Source organism: Anthonomus grandis, chromosome 1 (genome assembly GCF_022605725.1).
Source record: "Anthonomus grandis grandis chromosome 1, icAntGran1.3, whole genome shotgun sequence".
Taxonomy (NCBI): domain Eukaryota; kingdom Metazoa; phylum Arthropoda; class Insecta; order Coleoptera; family Curculionidae; genus Anthonomus; species Anthonomus grandis.
The window spans coordinates 49,425,763-49,446,804 of NC_065546.1; the positions used below are offsets into that span (position 1 = coordinate 49,425,763).

At 28.3% G+C, this 21,042-nt stretch overlaps 2 protein-coding genes across 2 annotated transcripts in view; one reads left to right on the plus strand and one right to left on the minus strand.

Moving 5' to 3' along the window:
* The window catches only part of LOC126738619 (equilibrative nucleoside transporter 3-like), a 36,052-nt gene extending 20,571 nt beyond the window's left edge, over positions 1-15,481 (minus strand). Inside the window, exons 1-4 of the mRNA XM_050444043.1 lie at positions 15,315-15,481; positions 4,227-4,361; positions 3,505-3,659; positions 2,618-2,864 (exon numbers count right to left, since the gene is read on the minus strand). Of these exons, the coding sequence (XP_050300000.1) occupies positions 2,618-2,864; positions 3,505-3,659; positions 4,227-4,361; positions 15,315-15,372 (595 nt within the window). The 5' untranslated portion in view covers positions 15,373-15,481. The remainder of the gene's footprint in view (positions 1-2,617; positions 2,865-3,504; positions 3,660-4,226; positions 4,362-15,314) is intronic.
* The window catches only part of LOC126735124 (neurotrimin-like), an 84,162-nt gene that overhangs the window by 22,924 nt on the left and 40,196 nt on the right, over positions 1-21,042 (plus strand). The gene's annotated exons all lie outside the window — the stretch shown is intronic.

Here is a 21,042-nt window from a genome sequence, read left to right on the forward strand (position 1 = left end):
AAAATTTATTCTACAGATTCTTCTTAATAAATTAAAATGTAAGGCCGATTATCTTGCCTTATTACTATTGAGGGCCAGGCATTTTTTTATTTGGCAGATTTGCTGGAATTTTTGTATATTGTTACCAACTCTTCTCTTAAAACTAATCTCCCGGTAATTTAATCAGATTCTGCAAAGAAATCAAACGTTATTGGATATTTTTAACAAAGGTTTTCGAATTTTATTAATTATGGATTTATCTTAAGTTCTGTATATATTCCTTTGTCTAATCAGTTGCTACAATATTTTTCTGCGATATTTGACTTAAATCTCTCATTATAATCAATTTCAAAATTTGGTTAGCTACTAACACAAACTATAAAAATATTTAGAAGATTTACTTGTTTACTCCCAGACTTACGACAATACCTTTTTTGTTTCTTGTTTGGTCAAATGAACCTTGGATATTCAATCAGCTCAAGATTCGCAGAAAAACAGAAGAATTTTGATAAATCATTTTCAAATCTCATAAAAAAACTTTTTCATAAGAAAAAAATCAGTTTTTCTCGCCTTATTTTTTCCATTACATAATACTTTGCTCTAAATCAGAAACGTAATCATTTATTGCCTTTAAAACATAAAGGCAATAAATGATTACGTTAATCAAAATATCAGAAAATACAAAGAATTTGGTTTATGTGGTTTTCTCTTTTTATCATGAATTCATGGATAGATTCATTCATTCTAATGTATCAAATCCAGGCATCTATTGTATCTAGGTTGCCAAAAAAATGTGAGCTTTCCTTCAGTAATGAAGCAGTTTATTTTTATTATCACACTATCGCGTTGTGAATACATTACTAGTTATTCTACTCTATATAACTCGTAGTGTTAAGAGAAACTTTAGTTCAATTTTACAACTTTAATTTATAAACACAAAGTGAAGGAACTTGCTACTTATTAGAGCCTGAATCCCGATTTTGGGTCTCTTATTAGCTGATAGCAATCACGTGGTACCAACGGATCCGTAATTCGGTATCCATGTGGATTCAGGCTCAAGATCAGCGAGTTACATGAACTGATTAATGTCAAAAAACCGGCCCGACCACCGGTAACAACACAGAATAAACGATCCCACAGAAGCGAAGGCTAGCCATTTCTACCGTACCGGTTTTTCATTCAGGCTCCTCCCATTTACCCCCATTCTAACGGGTACAACTGTCGTCGCCCACGTGGTGTATCGGGTCATAATTAGTACGAGCGTTAGTGTGTATATTTGCGATATTTTGTAATTTGCCGTTTTTTATTTTCATTAAAGTAGGTATACAAAAGTTACATTAATATGTATTATTCATTATTATTATGGTTGTTTAAAAGCTTTGAAAAGTTCAGAATATTCCCTAATTAATTTGTCGTGCCATGCAAATAAATACAGAATAAAAATTATTTAATTTAATAAACATATATGTATATGCCTAAACCATATGTATCTATATGTATGTGTACATACGTGCAGGTATATAACATTGCACATAGATAAAAATATTAAAGTTGATTAAGGTATACAGTATTTTTATGTGATAAAGAATAATGACTTTAATTTTCAATTATCTGTCTTTTTATGGACTGGTTTACCCATGCAAGTGCATAATATAGTAGTAGTAAAACCCTTAAAAATCTTATATTTTGTTCCAGACTATCATAATGGACGACGACTATACAACGTATAATACCTTTATAAAATATGGACGTATGTGTGGCACCTACAATATATACATATAAAATATCTTTATTATATATATATATATATATATATATATATATTTATATATATATCTTTTTATATATAAATATATAAAAGCCGATGATATCTACTCTTAAATGTGTTGTGTTTAAAACATACGAGAAAACATACCTGCAAAAAAACAACTTTCCACAAAAAAACACAAAAATTCCATTCCAAAACAAATTAAAAGTATACTAACTTACACCTCTATCGTGTATCAAAACTGTCAAATAACAATTTTTATAAAAATAATAATTATTATAATTATTCTAAAAAGCAAGGACCAATATAAGCCTTAACAAGAAAAAATCCTATTTGAAATGTAACTAAATTTTGTAGTTTGCTCCCGTATTATATGAATATAACCATTTCGATTTTAAAAATCAAAGCACTTCGTTCGGTGTATGCGTTTACTACAACTTTACGAGATATCTCAGTGTATTTGCGCCGGGTGCATCTGTCAGTTGGGCTTATAAAAAACTGGTTCACGGATATCAAAGGAGCCGACGCAAGCCTTCGCTTCTGTGAGATCGTTTATTCTGTGGTAACGAGTCGTCTCTCTCCTTTAATTAATCCTTTACTGTCTATAAGCCTGTCTGAAAACAGTAGCGTAACATAAATTACTTAATTAGAAAATAATATAAAACTTGACATAACTCTATTGTATTTAAACATATTTCCGTGATCCTTGAACCCTTTTTAATGCAGAATGTACCTTTAAAAAATTTATGTTACGATTGAGCAGTTTGCCTATGACCGTTTTATTGTCTATAAAGAAACTGATTTAGAATTTTGCATTGGGGGAAATTTGTTATGTCTTTGGATATACATTACATTAGTATATATACTTACATGTATCAGTATTTACCATAACAAAAACGGCTTGTAGTGTTAACACAGTAGAATGGACCGCTAGGACACAAAAAATCCGTGTCGTAGCCAAAATTTTATGTCCAGCAATTCCTGCTATAAAATTGCAAATTACTCCAGGAGTGGTAATTGTCACAGAGTTCAACGAGGAAAAATATCTTTGAAGATATGTTCGATCGTTTGCATCGGAACTTTCGTGTGTCACATTTCGGAACTTGTACATCCAGTACTGAAACAAGAAAATTATTGTAGTTGAAAATCAATATCTGATTTTTGAAATAAAATAACTCTAGATATAGAACAATGCGTTTTTATGAGACTTTAAAGGATGACATGATGACCAAATTAATAAAAATTATTAAAATGTTTATAATGAATGATCAAGTTGCTATCAGGAATTATCAGCTGATGAGGATATACTATTTGTAAAGAAAAAGGCGAGAAAAAAAAAGAACAAAAAACGAGAAAAAAGAAGAAGAGGAAGAAGGAGAAGAAGAAAAATTACAATATATTTTAGAAAAGCTTTTTTTCAGATTTTTTTTTAACCAAATAAATTATAATTGGAGGTTTCTCAAACTATAACTAATTTTTTAACTATATATTCAGCATTTTGGTCAATAAGTTTGTACATTTTCTTTCCACTGGTTCTGTCTTGAATAATGAGAATGGTTTACAATTAATAAAACAAAATATATTATTGGTTAAAATATATGAAATTTGACTATAAACATATATACAAATGATTTCCAGTTATTACATTTATTGCTATGTTAAATTTTTTATTAAATAAAAAAATTGTCGATTTATGATTGACTAATTCTATTATTGAATAAAAAAAGATGTATATTTATTATATAATTATTATTCACCTCGTTGGCTGTCATAAAAAACAGGAAAGGCAGCATATGTACCAATCCAAAAAGAGCAATTGTGATTAGAACAAAATGGTTCTTATCCTTAGGTGCATTGGGGTCTTTTATATATTTTCCATTTTGGAACACTCCTACTGGTGATGATGGTGGTTCTAAAAAAGTAGATAATCAGTATTATAAATCAAATTACGTTATTTTTTATAGCTTATTCTTTAAAGTTAAAAAAAAAAGAATCTCACCATACTTTCCGGAAAGTTACAATAAGTTTCTTTCTGGTTTCCCTCCTTGCATTTTAGCATATGCTCCCTGATATATAAAAATTCATATTTATTTGGATTGAATGGATAGCGAATCACTTACCTGAGGGGCTTGTATTGTCTATTCTGGTCTGGTACTGTCTATTCTCGTAAACTTACCTTTGTAAACTTAAGAAATTAGATTCTTCTAAGATTATCCTAAGTAATGAAGACCTGATGATTAAGTCAAACTTACCATGAGACTCAATTAACATAATAATGGATCTTTAATTCTACTATCTCTTTAGAAATATAGATAAGTGATTTATGCAATTAACATTGGTAATTAAGACTCTAGTTTAAGGTAAGCACTATGTATATTAAGCAGACCGAAATAAGTTCTATTTTTTATTTTCTATTCTAAAAGTCATTAAAACTTATACAGTAAACTAGACATTTCTACACTTCTCTTACACCGCTTACCTTTACAGGGTTGGAAATCTTCTGTCGGTTTCTTTTCACAGTAATAATCAAGATTAATGTGTAGACTTCCTTTTCGTTGTTTGCTAAGTCTAGGATATGGAAGAAAATCGTGCTGAAGTGAGCGTCGAGCTGCAACTAAAACATTGAAATTTTAGTTGAATATCGTACAATATTTTAAATAAGCAAAATATCTATTTTTTTTAATGTTATCTGTATATTCGTATGCCTTGAATAAATATTTAAAATTTTTTTTAAGTTTATTTGAACCCACATTTGTTAATTTTTAAATAAATTACATGGATATATCTCTGAATCACGGAGTTTACAATACATTAGGCACCTAAATGACTCCAGGTCCATAATTTAAGTAGAGTTAAAGCAAACGTAGTAGATCCTTACTTCTCAGAAAAAGTATAACTGAGGTCGTCGTAACTTTATCGTATTTCTCTATATCTAATCAAGAGATTGATTAGCTCATTGTAATACTGACAATTGGTGAAGGAGAAGTGATACAAGACACATCTTTTGTCATTTTTTCTTCATCATAAGCACTACATGATTCCATAGAAGGATAATTAAAAATATTTATTGTGCAAGCAACTAGTTTTAATTTATATCTAATGAGCAAAAAAAGAAATAAATATTTCAAAGCCTCATTATCAAAAGTATACTCGAAAGCAGTATTTCAGAACGTAAGTCCTTGATCCGTTTTTTAAAATAATTTTCAATCTAAAATAACACATTTTAAAATAACATATGAAGGTAGTAACTTAAGAAAGAACATGAGAAATCAAAATGAGACACAACGAAACAAAAGTAAAGCTGTCGCAAACATAAATACCTGATTTCACATCAATTTATGGACGTGATATTACTAATCTAAAATTTTGAAATACTTAATTAATTTTTAAGGCCTTTACTCCGTTCAAAAAATTCGTAGAGAAATATGTTTGGTCTTTATTTTTATGCTACTGTTCGATACTATATTTAGCGAATTAAGACAACGTTTTTGTATGGCAGTGTATAATATAATAGGTTTTTAATAATTCAAAAATACACTGATATAGAGAAACGTTGTCTTACTTTGAATCTACGTCTTCTGCAAGTCAAGAATACATCAAGGAGTTTTTTTACTCTTAAAAATTTATTGAGTTTTGCAAAAACCATTTCGCTAAAATTTCTGTTATTAATTTTAGTTTTAATCTCCTTTGGAAGCAAGTGAAACATTTGCTTTTCTACCTATGTATATATTTTTAATTTATTTTTAACGTTTTCACTTTAGAAAATATGATATATTCATTAACTCAAAATTGCGTAAGACCGTTTTTTTATTTGGTAAAATATGTAATAGTTGAAAAGAGTATAAAATCAGGAAATGAAATATTTTTGTAGTTATTGACTTCCATAGAAACTCCAAAGGTCCAATAGTATTTTGGTATGCTTCATTAATATCCTCAAGAAATAAATCCATATATCAGATCCGATAGAACAAGAGCATCGCAGATAGTGTTTAAGATATTTAAGGCAGAATATTTTTAAGCTGTTAAAAAAGATACAGAAGTAATTAAAGTTCTTTCACCAATTTATTTACATGCATATCACATATTAGGGAACAGTGAACTCTAGTATCTAAGTATTTCCTATTTAATTTTCAAACATTTAAAAAAAATACAATTTAATTTCTAAACCATTTCTACTTAAGTGTTATTTTTATATTGGCGGCAACGTATCGATATGTGAAGAAAATCCAAGTATCTAGTTTTTTGTTCATCTATGGTTATAAGATTACTGCCAAACCATGCTGTCCATGTGTATCCATCTTTCCATGTGGATCCTTCTACAAAGGACATATCATCCGAATATCAACTTATAGTTTCATAAAACTTTAATACTAAAAGCTTATAGATATAGATTAGAAGAAGAAGGGGCCCCAAAACTGTAACCTGCGGTACTCCATAATTTACTGAATTTCATGTGCTTACGTGGCCATTTATATTTTTTTTGCTAAAAATTATTAAGGAAGCCTTTGATCATTGAGTCATTTGCAGGCGCACTATTATCAACCGTTTGCAGTACTAACGAAAGCCAACGATAACTATTAGAGAGTTATCATTAGAGATATATATATTATATTATATTAGAGATATAATTTTTTGAGAACTTTTTCATATATTTTGTAAATGTTAGATTTATAGTGTGTAGCTTTTTAAAATGTTTTGGGTACTTTCCAGAAGGAATTTCATTATTAATTAAATTAATTAACGGCTTTTAAATTATGTGCCTCATATTTTAATTTTTTCCAATATTATGCTTTCTTCTCCTGGTGATGAATTGATTTTTAAGTCCCTCGAAAAAATTAATACTGAATTATTTTGTATCAAACTTTCTTTGTTATATTTATTTGTGCTTTTAATAATATCATACGCTAATTTCAAACCGATGTCTATAAAATGCTTATTAAATATTCCGGCTTTCTTATCTAAGGTGAACGTTTCTAGATTTTTGGACATTAAAAATTTGTCTATTCCTACTGACTTAACTTAAATAATGAAGTGTATGCAGATTTCCATTTTTTTTTTGGGTTACTTTAGTTTTGATTTATTATATTTCTATAATATTGATTGTTCAGATCTCCAAAAAACGTTTTGATATTATTTCTGTAATATTTATATATTAAAATTATTATATAAATATTTTCGTCTTGGATTTTATGGTATTTATGATTTTTTATTTATTTTTTCTTGTTATAATGAATAGATACTTACTATTAAAAAAAATCATTTAAATGTTTTTTATTATTTATAATTTTCTTAACCTTTCACCTATTTTTTTTTTGTAGTTAATCTTAAAATAATGGGTAATTATATAATTATTAAGTAATGGGTAATGATCCATGATTTTGAATTTTCTAATAACCAAAGATATATTTTCTTTATCAATAGACGTACTCAATACACGATTTAGAATTATTTGCAACCCGAGTATAAGAGGGAATTTATTTAGGTAATCCTGTGTACCAAAACTCATATCAGAAAGATTCTTATTAATATCTCCGATAAGAATTTCCGTATTACGGCATTGAGTTGAACTATAATTAAACTTTTTCCTTCTATACTTTATGAACGGTAAATTATCGTAACTGATCGCGCTCTGCTCTCGAACAACCAAATTTATTCTGATAACCTAAATTACTATGCTAGCCATGCTACATATTTCGCAATTTAAATCTAGAAAATTATTACGTAAATTACAACAGCATTATTCTGATTAGTTCTCTCATGATTATTTGCTTTAATAATTGAGGATGATAAACATATCTGTATTAAGTTCCATGTTTCAGTTAAAATTATTATGTTAAAATTAATAATATACCCATGTGTAATACTATACTATTATAACTAAAGCATATAAGGTCCTTTGATTTGTCCTGCACAATGGTGAAGATCTGTTGGTTAAAACTTGCAAGAGGTTGTACATATTACTTGTTGTCTCTTTGTTAGAGTATGGATCAATAATTTGGTCTCCTCTTTACATGAATAATTGTATCGCACTGGAGAGGGTTCAAAATACATTTTTACGATTCTACCTTTATAAACTTTACATTCCAGTTTGTAATGACCATTGTCATGATGAAGCAATGAACTTGCTGAATATGCGAAGTTTTCTTAAGAGACGCACTGAGAACGATTTAATGTTTATTTATAAACTTTCGAATGGCTTTGTGATTTGTCCCGAACTACTTAATAAAATTTCATTTAATATTCCACACCTCAATCTAGTAACTCTACTGGAATTGAAGTTTTGGGAATTTCCTTAATGCATTTTAGGAGTCTTATTAAAAATTTGTAGGATTTTGTTTTTTTGAAATAATTTTGCTCCATGATTACTAATTTGAAGTACATTTGATCATTGCCATTAATAATAATAAATTTTGTTTTTTCTTAGCTAATTTTGCATTGTCAATTGTTTAGATTTTGAGAGATTATTATTACTACTGGTAAAACAGTTTAATTATCCTGGTTATTTAGATTAAGTCTGATAAGTATTGTTAATTAATAATTATTGGTAGTTAGGTAGTCTAACTTTTATTTCTTTTTCAGAAATACTTATTTTTTATAATGGGGTTGTTCACATGTATTGATTAAATAAATAATCTAAACTGTCCATTGTTTACCTTTGGCAATCTTCTAATGTTGCTGTAATATATTAAAATTTGGATGTTTGCTTAAGCGCTTTTAAATAAATCCTATAGTTTATTTATATAATTGGTTTCAAAGTTTTGACTTGAAAATTTATCATAAAAATGTTAAAAGTCAACCCTCTAATATGTTTGTTTAAAAAATTTTAAACGTATTATGACCTACATACAGTGCTTTCATTTCAAAACCAACCACCTTTAATACATTGTATAATATATTATTGTGAGCAGCATTAAAATGTCATATATTCAATAGTGCCAAAAAAATTAAATCGGTTGATGTACCAGCAAATAGTGAGCTAAAATGTCTGGTAATAATGAATATTTTATCAACGTCATACTTTGGTCTGTCAAATGGTTATCGTATAGTGTGATACATCATTTTAAAGAATATACAATCTACCACCCAACGCTGTATAAAAATGTAAGTTCATAGACTTATAAACAGTAAGGGTGTAAAAAGGTGTTTAAAAAATACAAAACAATTTAATTAGTTCACAGAATTAATTTTATTAGGTACTCAAAATGTGCCTCGCTATTTGCTGTTTTAAAGAACGTTGGCAGATGTCTCTCGGCGAATATATGATCCTCTAATTCTAATTCGCGAGTTGTCTGATCCTCTAAATCATTAGGATTTTTAGGTGGGGTTTTATATAATTAACGTTGTTTTTTTAATATTTATTGATTATACTTATTGTATAATAGTTATTGTATTTTTAATCTCGTGACTTTGTTTATAAATTATTCATAAACAAAGCCATACAACCTAGATCTGCTACTTGTCTTGATCATATCCTTTTTATCGGTCAATGTACGTTACTAGATAATTTTAAATAATTTGTGTATTGAAATCATATTACTGATTACTACGCAGTAGCAGTATTTGTTCTTTTTTTCACAACCTTTTAATGAAATAAAACCAGCTCAAACTAAACGCGTAACAAATAATACTAACCTTAAGAATGATAAACATAGGATCAAGTTTATGCCATAAATGATGGAAGTATAAGTATACAGGTTTTAATAGATAGAACTGCAACTCTATTTAGACTAAAACACATTGGTTGTAAACTTTAAACAAAACGAAAACCATTTTCGAAGAGAATGCATGAACTATAATCTACAAAAAATGAAAAAAAAATGAAAAACATGAAAAAAAAACTATACACTAACTTACTTCAACAACCAAATAATGTAGATACAAATCGAATAATTTCGAATGCAACTAAACCAAAAATCTAGAAAAGATTGAAACTTTGAAAATGCATAAATAAATTTTGTAACATAAATTAATCAAAAACTGAAATACGCCAAATAAAAATACAAATGATATATATGTATACATTGAGAAATAGACTACTTCAAATGAATTTAAAAACTTTTGAACAATAAAAAAAAATGGCAAAATCCTTAATAAAATTTCGTGCATTATCAGACTTGGAATTTGAATTCAGGAAACGCAGAATTCAATTAAACTTTTAACATCACAATCATCTGATGGACTAGATAATAATGAAGCTTGCTCATGCCTCTTCGTGGGTCTTTCAACAGCATTTGATACTATAGACACTCACGAAAAAAAGTATCAAATGCTGGTATCTGTTACTGAAAACTACACAGTTATGAACTCTAAGGCACAGTTTTCGATTTGCGTAAAAGCTACCGTATAAATAGAACGCAGCGTGTTGACGTCAATAGGCTCCTACAGACACACGCTGATGACTTAATTCATAAACGCTTACTCAAAAACGTCCGTATGTATGCACCGTATATCGACAGCGTTGATGAACGTGCGTTCACAATTGACGTGACGTGCAAATTTCTGTTCTCTACAGAAATTTTGAACGCGCGTGAGGAGACGCGCATGCAAGTCTCAACGTGTAGATGCCAAAGAACGTGCGAATTCGACATACATTTATAGGTCAGTGTCGTTTCGTTGATAAAGAAGCCCAGAAGACGAATAATAATTGAACAAGTAATTAAAGTTTCATGATGTCTGTCGCTAAATATCGAAGGGTTGCGGTTAACCGTTCATGTGCACTTATTGCAGGTTTCATAACTGTGTCCTGACGTTTCATTAATGGAATAACCATTTCTAACAATACTACATAGGTATTTTCATCCATTCGTAATTAATCACGCCAGTCATCGGGTTCTCCTTTCAATTCTTCCAATATGTTAGTATGTGAAAATGACTGTCTTTTTAAAAGCCATTCCTTAGACCACAGATGACGACGCTTTTTTGTCTTTTTGGTACTTTTTAAAATTTAATTGCACGCCACTGCTATAATAGCAAGCTCTTCATCAGACGACATCACAACTCTCTTCGCGCACAACCACTTACTAGTACAAAAGTTTGAGCGTACGTAAAGCAAATTCGAATCGATGAATGCACGTTAATGCACGCACGTTCATGAATTAAGTCATCAGCGTGTGTCTGTAGGGACCTAATGGAACCATAAGCAGTGAACAACATGCTAGGTTTACCCAAGGGCACTGTGTTGGGTCCTTTACTTTTTAGAATTTATGTAAACGACATGCTTAATATTATAATAAATAGGACGCTGGTTAGTTTTGCAGATGCCACCGTTTTACTCTGTGATGTCTTTGAGAATTATAACAACTCAAACTATAAAAGACTTTGTGATATTAAAAAACTGGTTTCCGCACAAAAAATTAACTTGAAATATACAAAAGACTAAGTACATGTCTTTTACCACTGACACAAATTCCTTACAAAGGCTTGGCAATATTAAAATTGACGATTATGAAATCCCCAAAGGTAGTTTAAAGAGATGTAGATTGATTTGATTGAAGATGTAGATCTTTTTGATATCTCAGTATTAAAATTGATAATTTGTTTAAATGGGACTTTCATGTCGATGAAGTGGTTCAGAAGTTAAGGGGACATCTCTCAACATGTATGTACCTTTAAGACTTTTTGACTACCAAACATCTAAAATTGGTTTTGCAGCAACTCAAGATACTTTTGGGCGTTTAAAGTGCCATCAATAAAAAATGGCCCTATAACATTGTCGCCCCAAATACGTGCCCAAACATTCAATATCTGAGGATACTGGGTACGAAACTAAAAACTTCTGTGCTCGTTTTCCTGAGACCAATAACGAACAATGGAAGGATTGTGTTTGCCATGTAATGGAAAAGAAGATTCATCAGAAAACAAGCCTGCAAGCCGCAATCAAGCGATGTTGCCATTATTTTGGGTAATACGTAGCTCACGATAACACGATCTGTATATGTCTCTGGTACCAAATCATTAGGCTTATGGTATTTTATGATGGGAAGCGTTTCTGAAACACATACAAAAATTAAAATCAATTCAAAAATTGTGAACAAATAGTCCATACTTGAAGTGGAGTCGTAGATTAAGATAAAATGAAAATCATACAGTCTCCTTCTACTTATTTGTTAAACATAGTTTAGTCTTAAAAATTTCTGATATGTTTCGGAAGCAGCGGTGTCCATCATCAGAGGATAAAAACTTAAATATTGGTGTAGGTTATACACACCAGGTTTAAAAATAATTTTTGGCAGATACAGAATATGATAACCTGTTTTCTAAAGGTAATGTATTGGATTTGCATCAACTTAGTTGCTTAGAAATCCTCAAAAAATAAAAAAAGAAAAACAAGATAGAGTTAAATAAATTCATCTAATAGACAAAATAACTTAGTCCCAAATGGTATAAGGATGCTGTGACTCTTTTAAGTGCAAAACGAAGAACTGGATATTTTCTAAGGGTGGAAAAGTATTTAATGATTTATTAATAAATTTTAAATACATTTAATGCATGCTTTTTGTTTTAACTGCTTTTGAAATTGAAACTTAGATGTATTACTGTTGTATATTGTACTAATTATACCCTGAAATTAAATTTCTTACCCGAGTATAGTCGGTTTACCCAATAAGGACATAGTGAACTAAATTTTACCGATTACGTAACCATAAATGACGCACAAGTGCTTAGTGATTTTCTAAAGGTTTTTTTTTGTACTAGTTGGTAAGTACATGTTATATACAGGATGGTCTAGTTTAAACGTCATTAATTTTAATACGTGATAGAGAATTTAAAAAGAAATAGACTTTTATTATAAATTTTTTCTACTAGCTTTTTTTTCTGCTAGTTTTAAACTACTAGCTCAATTTTAATTAAATTTCGCATGCAGGTTATTGTAGTGAATTGTCAAATACTGATAAAGCCAATTTTTAAAATAATGGCCAGTGGCGTAACATGCGGAGGCAGTTGTCCTTTTTTTGCCTCAAATCTGCTAGGTGATAAAATATTTTTTTATAAGAAGTCAACTATTACATTCCTCATTTATTTTAAAAAAAAGTTACTGTTGCAAAATTCTAATTTAAGGCACCGTTTTTAAAATATCTTAGTTTAATTGTACAGAAACGCCAATTAAAATGCTGCAAAAACTTAAAAAAAAAAAGAAAATTAGACTTGAATCTTAAATTAAACTTGTCAAATAAAATAATGACTTAAGGTAACTTTTAATCATCTTTTATATTCAACTTTTTTACAAATCCAAGCTTGATTTCCTTTTTTTAATTTTTCGGAACATTTTAGCAGGTATTTCTGAACAATTAAATTAAGATATTTTAAAAACAGTGCCTTAAATCATAATTTTGCAGGAGTAACTTTTTTTTCCAAATTAAACGGAGAATCTAACAGTTTACTTTTTATAAAAAGATATTTCATCACCTCGCAGATTTGAGACAAAAAAGGACCAAGTCCCTCCGTATGTTACGCCACTGGAAATTTTTTTAAAAATTGGCTTCATTAATATTTGACAATTCAGTACAATAACCTGCATGAGCTGGTAGTTTACAAGTTCTGATAAATAAGCAAATAATTATTCTTAAATTTAACATCCTGTATCTTTGTTATTAAACATTAAATTTTATAATGAAAGTCTATTTCTTTTTAAATTCTCTATCACGTATTAAAATTAATGACGTTTCAACTGGACCAGCCTGTATATTGTTTGTTAATAAACTTTTATGATTATTAATATTAATATAATAATTAATGAAGTGTTACTTGTTCTTAGCTCATATAAAAAATATTTACCATTGGTCTTTTAAAAATTAAATAAAATTAACAATTTAATGCATGATTATTTTGTAAAGTTATACTTTAAGATCAAGATTTTGATTAAACAGTATATTTCGATTATAAAGGTTATTCAATTGAAACACAAATATCGTTTCTAGAACGTTTTTTTATAATTTTTTAAATAAGACAATATAAAATCTGTATTTTTTTGATAATCATTGAATTTCAATATTACGCCTTTCCAAAAAAAAAATATAATTAATATTGGATATCCTAGTAGTTAGATAGCCATAAATGGTATTGTATTAACAGGGATCGATGAAACATAAGGAATTAATGATAATTGTCTCCAAGAAAATGTAATTTTTCTAATATACACTGCTCAATTCTGATCTATTACAGATGAGCACTTATTATTTAATACAATGACGATTTTGACTTCTTCATAGCGTTCAAAGGGATCGTGGTCCGTCCAGATTATTCTCTCGCTATTCATTATGTAACACTCTCGTTAATCTTGGTTATGTTAATGTTGGGTCTGACTACCGAATACGGGGAGTGAAAAAACGCTATTATTACATTTTTATTGTAAGTTAGTTAGTCACACCAAGGACCTTTTATTAAAATAGAAAAATTAAAAATTAGCAACCAAGAATGACTCAATATCAAAGATACTAGTCTATCGAGTCTCTAGAAGAAGAAAAAGACACATCGACGAAAATAAAACCTTTTTTTGCCATACCTAGACTTTTTTGACTCTATTCATTATAAGATCTCGTGGAATCAAACGAAAGACAGAAAAAAATATCTGTCATAATCAAATAGGTCTTTATTAGAGTCAAAGTGGTTAGTCCTTTCAGAAGAAAATATGACATGATTCAGTTAAACCTCATAATATATAATTAAGAAATGGAGGTTTTTGTCTTTTGATAAAGACTTAAGTGAAACAATCATCTATTTGTTATGTTTTAAAATAAAATTGTTTTAACTATAAGCATATACTATTCTCTCTATATGTGGTCTCGGTAAAGGTCATCAAAGGTATATGTGAATCTAGAAATCTCCATTGAGGTGCATCTCATTCACTTTTATTCCTGATATATTTAAATATGTCTTCGCGGGATATTTGGTTATATGTGCTGAGGATCTGTCATATTTATTCATTTCAGTTTAGCTGTACAGTTTTATATACAATGTATATAAAACTATATAATGTATATAACACGAGGTTTATATGTCATATAAACCTCGTGCAAATAAATTAATTAATCAATTCAATTAGATTGAGCAACTTTCTATGAGAGAATCATAAGATTTTTTGAAAAACACTCTGATTTCACATAATTAGTTTTTGTGCAGTCACAGCTTTTTATCAAAAGTTGTAAAACAATGAATGTAAAACAGATTTTTTTCATATCTTTTGAGTTCCTATATATTAATAATAGATTATTTTAGAATCAAATAATTATACTTTTTTTGAATAATATAAATAGCAATATATAATATATGGAGTTTGTAATAATTTAAAACAAAATGGTAAACAAGACATTTTTTTTAAGACAATGATCTGAACAAGAAAATTGAAGTAATTTATCAAAAACAAAAAAAAAGTTTTAATATAAATTAAAATTACACACCAGAAAGAAATAAAAGCTACTAGATAAAAATATAAAATTATAAAAATAATCATAGGATTGCAATGTTTGTACAAAAAAAAACAAAAATTGACTAAACGTTTAAAATTGATTCCTCGACAATAAATGTATATCCGTTTTTTAATTAATTACGATGAAGTAATTTTGCATACCTAAGTATTCCTTAGAAGGCATTGGCAGAGGAAAAGTATGTTCTACATCCAAATCCATTTTAAAAAACGCACTAAACAAGCTAACTTTAAAGAAAAATTTTCACGAACACTCACTATTCTTACAGTAAACTGAAGGTTCGCAATAATTGATGGTGTTAATATTTAAAATGAATTTATTGATAACAATTTTTGCTATGCTTCAAAAACCACTTGAGTAAAAAATATTTCTCTGCTCATTGAGAGATGCTTATTTACATATTCCTAAATATAAGATAAAATGCATAGTTTAATGGTCCTTTGATTATACTAATGGCGTCATTTCCAAATGATCGAAATATAGATTAATAACCAGCAACATTGATAAATAATTTAATGAAATGAAAAATTATTGATATAACATTCACTTACGTGAATTTTCTTAATCAAAATATTTGTCCATTCTTTACTTTAATGCCTTTTTCCTTTGGAAAAAAAAGTCGAGCCAGTAGCTTGACATAATAGGAAGCTATAATACATGTTTATTTTGTTTTTAATGAAAAAGAATCATTTTATATATTAATATTAATAATAATAATAATAATAATAATTGACTGATTTTTACATAATAATATTATTATAAATTTATGATTAATTACGTCTATATTGATATTATTTAATAATAATTCTTATTAAACATATTACACATAACCATTACTTTTATTACTTACACCATTAATTATACTAGGTTACATTTTAGCTTTAAATAATATGCATAGCATTTTATACCAAAATTCTATATATTCGTAATTATACCAGTTTCAGCTAAAATAATTGTATTCAAATATTTGTTTAGGGCTTCAATATATGTAAATATTATTAAAATCTCTAAAGGAGTTGTGTCCGTAATATCATTACAAAATATTGAACTATAAATTATGGTCATCACTAATGAGAATATCATTATGTATATCATATAAATGGTATATTTTCACTATAATTACAAGGTAATTTCTTAATTAATCTAGTGCCTAGTAGCAGCTCTTCGCTATTCAAAGACTCCCAAATTATCACAGTCTATTATCCTTCAAGAATAAGGAGTTTTGCATCAATGGGTAGGTTTTTCTATTTCATAGAATTTCACTCAAAAATCACTAATAGTTTTTTTTTTATATTTTGTACAACATTTCTAATTGATGCATCCTTCAAGTATGGGTCAATGTATTTTAAAATAGTTCTAGTAATATTACCTAAATATAGAGATAAATTGGAATATTGTCAGATGCATAAACAACCGATCATATTATTATAATCCCGACTTTTTAAGCAAAATTTCTCCTAATCGGCTACAATTTCGGTTATTTAAAATTTTTCTACACTAAAATTCCTCTCAATATATAAGTTCATTGTATAAGATCTTAAAGCCTTTTGAAACAGAACTTTTGGACAAAGTAATTAAACAAAAAATATTTCTACTATCTGAATGAAATTTTAAATAAATTTTAGGTATACTTAATGTAGAAAAAGGGTAATATAGATCACTCAAATAGAAGAAAGTCTTATTTAAAAAATTGAGTTGTATTTATATTGAGTTGTATTTAATTATGGAAAATAAAAGGTGCTTAATTAATTTAAGATTCATGAATTTTTAGAAAAAAATTTTGTAGAAAGGGTACGATATATAGAATATAAAAAAAATCGGATGAACCATATTTTGTATATGAACATTTTATAAGAAATTCTACTATATGATGTAATGATAAAGACACTTCAATATACTAATTTTCTACAAGAATGTTTACCAGGGTTGCGATATTTGACAATATCCTATAAGGTTTTGTTTAAAGTGCCAACAGTTATTAACATGAGTAATTACTAAATTCTGGTTTTCACCTTCGTAAGATCGTATTACTAATAAGAAAATATTGAATTAATTACTAAATTTTATTTATTCTAAATTTTATTTTTTTCCTATTACCAGTTTATAGTAAATATTCAAAAAAATAAAAAGAGCAACCATCTCACTTTTGATATAATGTTTCCTGAACTCAACCCAATTAAGCCAACAATTTGTTATTTAATAATTATAAACGTCAATGCTCCTAACTTAAAGATTACAATTTGGTAAACAGTTTAAAAAAAAATTAATTTATTCACTATAGAAACAAAAAATACTTTAGATCAATATAAAATTATTAGACCGAAGTACATTATTAATTTAATAAGTAAATAGAAATATTATCTATCATACACAATATATATTTAATTTTTCTTACTACTAGTTATTAACAATAAGGTAACTCTAGTCTTTAAATCCACTTCGAAAATGATACCAAATATCTGTAAGTCAAATCAGTAAAGAATAAATGACTCCTGAATTACCGCTATTAAATAGAGATAATTTATTAGAATAAGACCTCAAGTAATGACCTCATTATTTTCCAGTAATATCTACTTAAGTTGCCCATAAAGATAAAAACTTCATTCGAAGGATAGGAATGATCCCAGAGACCCAGTTCTTATAAAAACTCTTTTAAATTTAAATATAGATTAGTTCTGCATATTACTCGTATATCTTGCTAATTAAATGTTCTCATTAACTAAAATTCATCCAAAATTACTGGTTAGCTTTAGTAGACAATTTTTTCATTTGTATTATTCCTATCAAGCGCTATTAATTCCTCATTTATATGAATCTATTTTTTCATTTATAGTAATTATTTTTTGTTTTAATTAATAAGTAAGTTTTAATTAATAACTTTATTAAGTTTTAGCAGGGTTTTTTATTTTGTTTTTAATTTATCCTGCTTCTTAATTCTTTTTATTGATATTATAATTTAAATTATTCGTGGAAAAATCTGTGCGTTTAAAATTATTTAAAAAAAGTATCTTTCTAAATCCTAATTGGTAATCTTAAAAAATACATTATTGTATTTTAATGATTGACACTATGTAATATATGTGATATTCAACTACACCGTGATACATTTATAAACTGGTTAACAAAAAAAATTAAAAGTTTCAAATATGTTTAAAGCTACTACTTATTTTAATAAATAAACTAATACCTTGATATATCATTTTCCTTTCTATATACAACATCCATTATATTTCTTTTATAACACTTTTATGCCAGAAAAATGGAGCAAACAAATGTGAAAATATGATAAGGAAAGGACAATTTTAGGGTTATCATACGTAAATGGCGTCATAACAACCCCAAGCTGTTACTGTTGAGGTCACATATACGCAGATAGTCGATCTGATAAGGAGCTGAAACAATGCTAAAGTTAACAGTGGTTGAGAGAAGGCAAACATTATAATATTATATGGTTTTTAAAAATAAATAGACATGGATATAGCTGCTTTATTAGTATAGCAGGAAGAGTATAAATTAAACAGAAATTGAACTTACTTCCAAGCCTTAAGTAATTTTAACCTCGAAAAAACTAAAGTATCTATTGGCAAATAAATACTATTTGTTCAATAATTTAAATACAATCAATTTTTAATCCTAAACTAATCTGAAACAACATATTAAACATGATTTAATCTTCGCAACACCTATTGTAGTCTAGGAAAAGCCAAGGGTTCTTTAAAAGTGTGGCAAATCTAAACACATTTGGCAACCGCGCTACAACTTAATCTATATTAAGACCAACTTCCCCACCACTTAAATTGCTAGCCCCAAAATCATTGTTGGCACATGTTGGAAGCTTGTATGATGAAAATCGGAATGGTATGTCGGCCATCTTGCTTGGCAAAATTGACAGGGAACTGACAGACAGTTACATTGACTGATAGAACATCATTTGTCATTGTCGTACCATTTGAGTTTGTTTTTCATTTTAGTGAATGCTGGAAGTGTGAGTTTGCTATTTGCTTTAAGGCTGTTACTTTAAATTCATGACTTTTTTTTGAAAAAGTTCTCTTTTAATATTGGGACTAATGTTTTAATTAATTTGCAGCGAGCAATTCCAGGTTTCTGGTAAGAAAATGTGATCTTATTATTACTATTATATTTTTGTATTGTCAATCTTCAGTCTCTAATATAATCAAGATAATTCTGCAGTTTAGCGGCTTTTGTCAAAATTAATGAAAAATGGTCGGGTTTTTTGCAAAGTGGGTAGATTTTGATATATATTTTTCACAAAGAGTGGCGGAAAGCCAAATTTTATCATGAAGAGGGTGTTATCACGCACTAAATCACTTACTATAGGATGCGATTAATCATTAGAATAACCTTGTATACCATTAGTTTTGTCAACAAATATGTGACAACTGAGTTGAGGATAGGTGTGGTGTTGCCAGTTTTATTGCGTTTTGTCACTCTGCAGCTAAAGACTTGTCTCCAGTCTGGCTTTCTCTAAAGTGGAGAATTCACTCTGTATTTTTTTAGTCATTCATTATCATAACATATAAAACATGATGAATGAAACTAGTGTATAATCATAACATTATAAACTAGTTTAATAACATATCACTTAAAATGTCAATTACATGTAATAAACACAAATTTGTTTAAATTGAAAATTTATTTTTAGAAGTACATCATTTTTAAAATTTCTTTTTTTTTAAGTTCTATCAAAATTCACATATTTGCGGTGAATTATATCGTATCATTCCGCCACTTTTAATTTTTTTTGGGTAAAATTGGGCCATTTAAAAAAAATTGTAAAAATACGCAAAATTTGATGAGCGGTGCTTGAGCAATTTAAGAACCAACCCAACCCAACCCATCGGGGAGCGTAAGCTCCTTTGGGTTGGTTTGGGCTTGATTTGATTAGGTTATTTAAAAAAGAAAACCGGTGAAAATACGCCAAATTTGACAAAAGCCGCTAAAGTGCGGAATCATATTATTTTTAATTCGGACCAAAATCTAAAAATTACCAAAATAATAATACATTATGGGTGTCTTCGGTATGTTTGTTGCACGAAAATAACAGATTTAGTTACAAGAAAAGGTAAAAACAGTTTTTGTGAATTTATTTTACGCCTAATACCTAACATTTCACGTGACTAAAAAATATAGAGTGAATTCGCCACTTTAGAGAAGGCACTCGTGAGTCAGCCACACTACACTGGGGATAAGGCTGAAGCTGCAGAGTGACAAAACGCAGTAGACGACAGAACTGGCAACACCACACCTAACCTCACCTTAGTTGTAACCTATTTGTTGTCAAAACTAATTGAATACAGGGTTATTCTAATGACGTTATTCTATTCATGTCCCATAGTGAGTGATTTAGTGCGTGATAACACCCTCTTCGTGATAAAATTTGGCTTTCCGCCACTCTTATTTGTCATCTACTTTTGGCCAGTGGCTATAAGCTGGTGGAGTAAAAAATATATTTATTTAAAATTTGAACATAAAATTGTTCTGCATTTAAAGCAAAAAAGTATTTTTTTTAATAGCATATATTTCATTATACTTAAAAAAAATTACATGTCGGACATCAGTGAATTCATTAGAAGAAATAGAACCAATGCATGAAAATGAAAAATGCATTTTTAGGCTATACAAAAATAAAAAAAATGAAAATGCAGCATTTTAAAACTGACAAAAAAGCGTGTCATTAGTTTTTTAATATCTGTTAAAATAAAGACAAAAAAAATCATTATTGTCAAACTTTCTGTATCTCCGACACGTGTCGAGATCCCTATACTTAGGATTTTTATCTTAAGCACCCTGGAGAGCAGCGTCAGACTAACTAAATAGTCAGGTTGAATAAAAACGACAATTGATATATTT